The 9,727-nt window shown below is 33.3% G+C and overlaps 1 protein-coding gene across 1 annotated transcript; it reads right to left on the bottom strand.

The window, feature by feature from the left end:
- Positions 1–345: 345 nt before the first annotated feature.
- On the bottom strand, positions 346–6,525 carry LOC143615696 (LRR receptor-like serine/threonine-protein kinase FEI 1). Its single transcript, XM_077088784.1, has 14 exons — positions 6,398–6,525; positions 6,160–6,310; positions 5,406–5,541; positions 5,250–5,321; positions 5,061–5,132; positions 4,854–4,925; positions 3,946–4,017; positions 3,800–3,871; positions 3,627–3,712; positions 3,366–3,527; positions 2,749–3,081; positions 1,958–2,203; positions 1,730–1,863; positions 346–882 (listed from the first exon to the last, which is right to left on the bottom strand). Exons 2-14 carry the CDS (start codon positions 6,254–6,256, stop codon positions 664–666), a joined length of 1,773 nt encoding a protein of 590 aa, XP_076944899.1. The 5' UTR covers positions 6,257–6,310; positions 6,398–6,525; the 3' UTR covers positions 346–663.
- Positions 6,526–9,727: the final 3,202 nt, after the last annotated feature.

The following is a 9,727-nucleotide window of genomic DNA, read 5'->3' as shown; positions in this document are numbered from 1 at the left end:
AACAAAAATTCAAGAAAATACATAAATCTGTCACCTCCATCTCTGCGCTACCACCACCACCACCCACTGCAGCCGACACCGCATCATTGTTGCACCCAGTACAATGTCAAGTATAACAATATATCAAATTTGAAATGCTGTATATAGGGTAGATTCCTGTTAGTTCAGTTTGGTTTTTGGTTTACAGCAAACCAAAGTAAAAGTTCTGTTAACTTCAAAAAACCAAACCATCAATTGTATACTTTGGGTTGATTATTTCGTAAAATGGGTCGATTTCACACACCTGACACCCCTAACACTAAGAATGCTTGTTAGACACATTCAAGTCATTTTACAAAAATATCGAGTTGTGAAATATGAAACTATACAATCAAAGATAACATAATAACAACTCGTCGTGGAACATTATAGGAAAGACAAAAACTCAATGTCGATCAAAACAAGAAACATATGATACAAAAATGGCATGAACAAATATGAAGCAACATAATATAGGTTAAAACTACCATCAATATACATTTGACGCTAGAAAACCAAAAACCGAGCATAAATACTGCAATCTTGATGAGATTGTGCAAAGATTACCAAAGGCAAGATTTCTGAACTCTTAACTGTCGATCTGCTCGAAGAATATAAAACATAAACCCGTTTTAATTGTTGTACCTAATCGGAACTGGAATCATAGAAGTCACTTGGGCATGGAGTCATAATCTCTGATTCAAGGGTTTGAACCACGCGGTGCATCGTGGGTCGATCGTCTGTGGCTGATGACACGCATTGAATTGCAAGTGAAAGTACAGCATCTAGAGTTGCGGACTCGACTCCCTCACAGTCTGGATCAATGATCTCACGTTGTCTGTCCTCCGTTATCAAGTAATTCAACTGAAATAGATTTAAAAAAATTATTAGTTGCAATAGTTCAATTTACCTGTATTTACTATTGAATAGGTTATTTTGGGTTTAAATTTTATCTCTAACGGGTCAAACAAGTACAATGAAAAAACGACAGGTTATTAGATGGAAAGAGTCAACGTCACAAAAGTGCACTTTCAAAACTGGAGGTGTAAACGAACCGAGCCCAAACTTGTATAGGCTCTATTTCTAAACCTTGAGGCTCGTGAGTAGTTTTCCAAGCTCGAGCCCGGCTCATTTATTTTTTATTAACTAATTTATATCATTTTTAATTATTATTGATAAATAATTTTGTTATAGACTTTTATATATAACATAAAATGTATTATTTAATTGCTTGTATCATAGCTTTATATATTTAATATACTAAAAAAGTATATAAACGATAGCTCGTTTAGGCTCGCAAGCCAGCTCGAACTCGATAAGTGAAGTTCGAGATCATTTATTAAACAAGCTTTTCTTTAGGCTTGACCTCGGCTTCGAGCTCGTTCAAGCTCGGCTCCACTCAAGCTTTCTGTGAACCGATATTGAGTAGCTCACGAGTGGCTTGGCTCGTTCACACCCATGCTTTTAATACTTAGAATCTCTTCTTAATCACTTAATATAAAAATTAGATAAATGTTTGAACAAAATAAATATTGTAATCATATTTGAGACCCCATAAAGTCGCTTAAAAATCAGTCGCTTCGACCCATACAAAAAATTTAAGCATATGTATGTGTGTCTATACTTTTTCCAAGAAACTTTGAGCATCTTTATAATTGTGTTGAAAACAACTTAAGTTACTAATCTGTAATATTAAATAAAAGAGACGTACCCAGCCAACAATATTAAGGCCCTTCTCGATATATGATGCATCAGTGGGCCTCTTCCCACTTATAACTTCAAGCACAAGTACTCCAAAACTATAAATGTCTGTCTTCTCTGTTGCTCTACCACTCTGCATATACTCTGCAACAAATGTTATACACAAAATAAGTAGTATACATATAATTTCAAAAGAATATGTAACATTTTAACACGCAACCAAAATTTATGATCATACCTGGCGCCAGGTAACCAAAAGTTCCAGCAACAATGGTTGTGATGTGAGATTCTTCATCTTCTAGCAGTTTTGCAAGTCCAAAATCTGAAACCCGAGCCTCAAAATTTCCATCAAGCAAAATGTTACTTGACTTTATATCTCGGTGTATAATTCGAGGGGAACAATCATGATGCAAATATGCCAACCCTTTTGCAGCTCCCATTATTATGTTGAGCCGAGCATCCCAATCTAAAAGCTCCGCTTTTTCTGCAAATGACATAATAATTAATCAGCTATTATAATAATAATAATAATAATAATAATAATAATAATTATTATTATTATATTACGTGTGCTTGCATAACCACCAAAACAACACATATAGAACCAGGATCATTTAAGAACTTTTAAATAATTTAAGAGCTTCGAGAACTCCCAACAACCAATCATTTACTATTTGAGGGTAGTGTTGTCATTTATTATACGTAATATTATGATTACATATGTTAAAAAAAAAATTACATATATGTAAATTGGTTATTGCACGTATATGTAATTTGGTTATTACACATGTAAAGTTGAGATTACATATACCTAATCACAAAATTACATATAATAAATGACAAAACTACCCTCAAATAATATAAGATATATAAAAACATATAGATAAAACGATTGGCTGTTAGGAATCCTAGATGTTCTTAAAACTTTTTGGAGTTCTTAAAAGATCCAAACCCTACACACACGAGCAATATATCATGTGTTTACAGACTGCATACATATGATGCATTTGTAGGGATGGATTATATTACCATGAAGAGCTTCATCTAGACTGCCACCCGATAAGAAATCATAGATTAACAGTTTCGCTGTTGGAGAGTTACAGTATCCTCTTAGATTCACTAAATATCTGTGCTTAATGCTTCCAAGAATTTCAAGCTCCCTTTCAAAGAACCGATCGAATCCCTCGTTCAGTTTCATTATTTTTTTTAAAGCAAATACGCACCCATCATCCATTGCCAGTTTGTATACTGTTCCAAACCCTCCAGCTCCAATCACATGCTCCTCGTTCAAAGTTTCCAGCTTTTTAATAATATCTTTTGAAGAATATGGCAGGTCTCCATGAAACATCACAATCGATGCACCTAAACCAATAAATATCTATGTAAAACTGTTCACGATTGGAAAAATGAATGATTTAGTTTGTTATGTGTGTTCTCACAAAAAAAAAACTGTGTAAAATATTTATATCTATGTATGTATGTATAGAGAGAAAGAGATGTATTTATTTGTACACACGTATATAGATGTATATATCTATACAAACATATACATGCATATATATATAGACATATATACATCTATACATATACACATGCAGACACATATATGTAAACACACACACAGAGAAGTATAGTTAAAAGCTCACCTCCACCGACATCAACTGCAAGACCTTTGACATCATTTTTACCAAATTTCTTGTAAAGAAAGCAACCCCAGAAACACATCAGTGCAACGAGAAGCAGAGCACCCACAGTAGCAGAAGCACTGATAAGTAACCGCCCTGAATTCTTCTTCACATTTTGGCTTCCTATAACAAAACAATATTATCATAAAATGTTATGTAAGTCAATAAATCGTCATACAAAAACAATTAAAGTACAACATCATGCACCAAGTTATAACAGACCCGGAGAATGCGGACCTCCTGAACCTCCATCGTTTTTGCACGAATGATTAATATTTGTCCCACACAAGCCACGGTTTCCAAGAAAACTATGAACAGTCAACCAAAAAATAAAATATATTTCCATACTTCGATTAAAGTTGCATTAAATTATTATTTGAAAACTCAAAACTCACGAGTCAGTTCCAAATTGATCGAGAGCACCATTAGATGGGATAGGCCCGGATAGAAAATTGTTGGAGACATTGCTTTAAAAGTACAAAGAACATAAATCAACAAAGGAGTCAACAACAACATTAAAAAGTATTAATATGACGCTTACAAAATTAAAAGGTTCCTTAAATATACAAGTGATGCGGGAATACTTTCACTAAGAGAGTTGCTAGAGATATCCCTGCAATGCACAAAAACAAAACCCTAATTAGTTTTAGGAATAAAATATCTCTTGATTGTGAGTCGTAATATATTAATATATTATTGTAACTAATAAGTTTCTTGAACAAATAATCAATTAAAAGTTGTGTAGAAGCTCAGATTGTAGATATTAAAAGTACGCACACGAATCATGAATTCCATGCATGTAAACGAACAAACGGGGCTTGTTCATGTCAGTTCGTATAATTTTAACAAAAAAAAAAGAATGAACACGAACACTTTAACAAATGGGTTTTCTTGTTCATGTTCGTTTGTTAAGAAAATGAACTGTCTGTGTTCGTTTATATTCGTCTGTTAATATTCTGAACAAACGGTTCACAAACATAAGTGAACGAGCATAAAAAAAACACCTGCCAAAAGCAAACGTATTCCCAAGTAAAAGCCTAAACTACCATGATTGTTACATCCAATAGTTCAAATGTAAACAAAGATAGTCAACTCAAGGCTTTTCAAATACGAAATTCATATTGATTTTAGATTAATATTAGTAATAAATATATTTGAACCAATCTTGAATGAATATAAACAGAGGGACATAACCGAACATTCACGAACGTAAATGAACAAACAAGACACATGTTCATGATCGTTTAATTAAATGAACAAAAAGGTGTATTGTTTATTAAATGAATGAACACAGACAAACTTCCCGTGAACGGTTCACGAACAGTTCACTGAACATTCGATTCGTTTCCAGGCCTAAAACTAGCATAAAAATAGTACAAATGGCATTCTTGAGCGTAATATCAAATAAACCCTATTGATCAAATTACATAAGATAATTGCGTAACTTACAATGTTTGAAGCTTCGAAAGATTTCCTAATTCAGTAGGAATAACTCCACTGAAGTAATTATTCTGCAAAAATCTGAAAAAAAATAATGTACCATTACTAATAAACAAGACAAAGCATCAATATCTAAAAAAACAAAACTTCCAGATATATTAAATAGAATGTCAGAGAAATGTAAACTTTAATCATATTTAAAATTATTGTACTTACAATACTTGAAGCTCTGTACAGTTTCCTAACTCTGGAGGAATTGCCCCATAAAAGTTGTTGTAGTGAAGATCTCTAAATCACATAACATTAGCATCATTAGCAACAGGTATAGTTTATTTGTAAAAATCATGCACAAAAAAACATATAAAGATATTAAAATATCAAGATAAGAGCCTCAAAATCGCTTACAAAAATCTTAAATGGTCTAGCTTTCCAATATCTGGCGATACCGGCCCACTCAGTTTGTGATTTGAAAGATTCCTGCAAAATTACATAAAACAACCGAAAAAAATTACAAGTTTTGCAACAAGATATGGTTTAAGATTTAAGGTTTTAGTATCTTACAAATATACAACTCTTTTGGTTTTCAAATCACATGTTACCCCTTTCCATCCACATGGATCAGGATCTTCGGGCCTCCACTGAAGAAGCAAACCATCTGAACTAATAATGTTTGTTCGGAAATTCACAAGAGCTTCACCTGATAAAATAAAAAATAATACAAAGTTTCAAGAGAAAAAAAATCAATTAGAAATTTATAGGGCTGTAAATGAACCGTTCAGCAGGAAGTTTGTTTAATAAAGAAACAAACATGAACAAGGAATTCCATTCGATTAATTAAATGAACGAACATGAAAAGAGGTCGTGTTCGTAAATGTTCAGTAATGTGTTCGTGTATGTTCATTCATTAATATTCGCTCTTTTGTTTATGTTTGGTCATTCAAGGTTTTTTATATATGTCAAAAGTATTTTTAGATAATTATGTCCAGTACTCAACTTTATATTTACATTGGGTGATTATGTCTAATACTCAATTTAAAGAATGTTGAATTTAATTTTCAAATTAATATTCGTTTGTTCGTTTATTCACTTATAAAATTTACAAACGAACAAAAACAAAATCATTTCCTTACGGAACGAGCATGAACAAAAAGTTCCGCTCGGCTGTTTGCTCATGAACCGTCCGTTTGTCTTGATAAACAAACATAAACAAGGTCTCGTTCTGTTTGGTTAGGTTCGGCTTGGTTCAATTCGTTTACAGCCCTAGACATTTATACAGTTTTCAAATTTCAATATGCATATGCATAAATTAGCATACCATCAGTAGTAAGACCTTGAAGTTTGATCACAAAACAGCAAACTAATAAACAGTAAACTAGCAATGGCCCTTGAAAAGTTATAAAAAAAATGCCCATTGCTGTGCTGATTACGCATCCTACAACTAATGATAATAACTGACAGCTCTGAGCCTGAAATAATGAAAATTTAAACAATCATAACAAGAACAAAAGAAAATATTAAAATAGAATTATAACAGTATTGTGGATAGTACTTACATGCTTGTAGAAACAAGGCTACTGAAGCATAGCAAAAGATATACACCAGCTTGAATATTGAAGATAAACTTTTGCAGATGCAGGTGGCCTTGAACAAGGGATAATGAAACTAATCACCTGTCAAAACCTACAGTAAACCATTCATTTATTATATATATAAGTTGGATCTTTATACTTTGGACAAATTGACTAGACTTATAGATATCTTAAGCAATTAAGGTTTGATCAAGTGTCGCATTTACTTGATTTTAAGAAAAATGAAGATAAGTCATAAGAAATATAATTGTACAAAGCGTAACGACATTCACACTTGAAAATATGTTACACAAACAGAATTGATCACTATAACTTCAGAAAACCTCTTCAAAACCAATATGTGTCATGTTCAGCAGACCAAAATGCAATTAATAACACATAAAACTAATTTCATGTTGTTATAACTACAAACAACTCTACATTATAGCCTTTAACCCAATTTCATGCATCTATCTTGTTTACCGCTATAGTTTTCTCACCATTTTGGATATCAATGAATTACCGCAAGCCAGTTTGCATGCCTCGTTAATAAACACATGTTTACTGAAATAAAAATTCCTTGGACTTACTTAAAAAACCGGCAATGTACAGTCAACTACTCAGTATCCAGTCAAGCCTCACTAACTCACAGCTGTAAAAACTAATCCCTAAATCTCCAATTCCAGTAACAAATAGGGCTGTTCACGAGCCGAGCCGAACCGAGCGACGGCTTGCTCGTTGCTTGGCTCGTTTCCAACCGAACCGAACCGAACGGCTGAAATTCGAACCGAGCGAAAACCGAAACGAGCCAAAATCGAATCGAGCATTTTACGATCGAACATCGAGCGACGATTTCGAGCATTATTTATTTCTTTTTCACTTTAAAATTTTCAATAATAAACAAATTTGAAGGTTGCAAATAATATATTTTATAAATAAATTAGTAGTTTTTAGACAAATGTATAATATATTGTAAATTTTTATTAAAAATAAGTTTGAAGTGAGATATAATGATAATATAAACAAACTTCTAGTATTCTAAAAACTTGAATCGAACAAATAAAACAATAAAGTTGACGGAATACGAAAAATATAAATGGGTAAAAATAATTGTAAGCATATATTTATGTGTTTTGTCTATATATTTATAATAATTTCATATATAGTTATATATAAAATAAATTAAAAATATTCGAGCCGAACCGAACCGAGCAGGCCTTTGCGCGTTGCTTGGCTCGTTTACAAATCGAACCAAGCAGAGCGGCTCGTTTTCAATTGAGCGAAAATACGAGCGAGCAATTTCCGAGCGAGCAGCGAGCGAGTTCAAGTGACGAGCGGTTTGGACGGCCCTAGTAACAAACATGATCACAAACCTAAACATAACAATCGACTAAAACCCTAGAACTGATCAATTCCACAACAGAAATTAAAACACATAATCAATCAAACTAAGTAAGCATAACCAGAAATTCAGAATGTAAGTAGTTTAACTACAACAGGAGCTAACTGTGCTTGATTGCAGTGAAACCACAACAACTTCACAAACGTGATCCTCGTATAAACATAACTCTTAGATTTATCCCAAACCTAAACCTAAACCTAAATTTTCGCAAAACCCTAACACTGATCAATTCCACAACAGAAATTAAAACATATAACCAATGAAATTAAGTAAAGATAATAAAAATGTAAGCAATTTTGCTACAATTGAGGCTACTATACCATTTTGTGCTAACAATAGTTTACAGCAAGCCAGTTTGCATGCCTCATTAACAAAGATATGTTTTCTGACATAAGCATTCCTTGGACTTATTCACTTAAAAAACCCACAGTGTTGAGTCAACTACTCAGTATCCAGTCAAGCCTCACTAACTCACAGCCGTAACTACTAATCCCTTAATCCCCAATTCCAGTAACAAACCTAAACATAAACTTAACAATTCACAAAGCCCTAGCACTGATCAATAATCAAATTAAGTAGGCATAACCAGAATGTAAGCAGTTTAACTACAATCGGAACTAAACGAACTCCATTGTGATGAAATTACAGCAACTTCACAAACATGATCATCATATAAATATAACACATTTTTTAACTTTATCCCAAACCTAAACCTAAATATTCACAAAACCCTAACACTGGTCAATTGACAATTCCACAGCACGTAATCAATGAAATTAAGTAAACACAACCAGAATGTAAGGATTTTAACTACAATAGGAGCTAATAATTGTGCTCGATTGATTGCGGTAAAATTACAACAATTTCAGAAACATGATCATGTGATAAATACAATAACAGTAAACTTTCGCAAAAACCCTAGGAGTGATCAATTGACAATGAAATTAAGTAAAAAGTGACCAGAATGTAAGCAGTTTAACTTCAATCGGAGCTAATAATTGTGGTCGATTGCGGTGAAATTAGAAGAAATTGTGATATCTTCGTTGGGATCTGCGATTGAAGAACTGGAATTGAGGTGTAAAAAGCTAGATTTGCAGAGAGAGAATATGTTATGTGATGATGGTGAGTGAGAGAAGCAAGTGGTGTGATGTTGGCCGTACAGTAGTGACCGACGCTGCTTACTCAATGCTTCCACTTAACTCCACTACTTACATCACATGCTACTACTTGCTTAACTAGTCTTTTTTTTTATTTACATACATATATGTTTGTCTAACAATAATTTATCTCCATCCTCAAAACAAAACAAAACAAAACAAAACAAAACAAAAATTGGATTCTCCATTTTCCTCCGGCATAAGCAACCGATATTTTAAAAATAACGAGTGCACGACCGATGATGTAACGGTTACGAGTGCAATTACGCTCCTGTCAAAGCATATGCAATCTCTTCATTCTCCTCATCGCCCAGTCTTGAGATGAGGTTATATTGAACAAGATCATACGAGCACAACCGATCGTTTTATGAAAGACTACTTCAATGACCCGCCGACATACAACAACCCGAATATTTTTATATGTCGCTTTCGGATGTTTAAGCGTTTGTTTTTGCGCATTGCTGAAGATTTGAAGCGCGAGTTTGATTACTTTAAGTAAAAAAAGGACGCACAAGGACTGTAAGGATTCACCCCTATCTAAAAGTGTACGCCAACGTTACGACTGCTCACCTATGGAAACACGAGCGACATCAACGACAAGTACTTAAAAATTGTGGAAATAACAACACAAGACACCTTGGATGACCTTTGCCACGGTATATGTTAACTTTTCACAAAAATATTTAACTTGCGTTTATTTTCATAACTAATTCTAATTAACTCTTTATATATAGGCACAATACAACTATACAGTGC

The sequence above is a fragment of the Bidens hawaiensis genome, unplaced genomic scaffold (assembly GCF_021521415.1).
Source record: "Bidens hawaiensis isolate Kalapana, Puna unplaced genomic scaffold, B.hawaiensis_p1.1 tig00000237_1, whole genome shotgun sequence".
NCBI lineage: Eukaryota > Viridiplantae > Streptophyta > Magnoliopsida > Asterales > Asteraceae > Bidens > Bidens hawaiensis.
The sequence above is the reverse complement of the archived record's forward strand: the minus strand, read 5'-3'. Positions and strand labels throughout refer to the sequence as shown.

Coding starts and splice junctions, on each gene's coding strand:
- LOC143615696 (XM_077088784.1), bottom strand. CDS start 6,256: ATGGGCATTTTTTTTATAACTTTTCAAGGGCCATTGCTAGTTTACTGT. Junction 5,542..6,159: donor TCAAGGTCTTACTACTGATG/GTATGCTAATTT, acceptor TTATTTTATCAG/GTGAAGCTCTTGTGAATTTC. Junction 4,926..5,060: donor TGTACAGAGCTTCAAGTATT/GTAAGTACAATA, acceptor ATTTTTTTTCAG/ATTTTTGCAGAATAATTACT.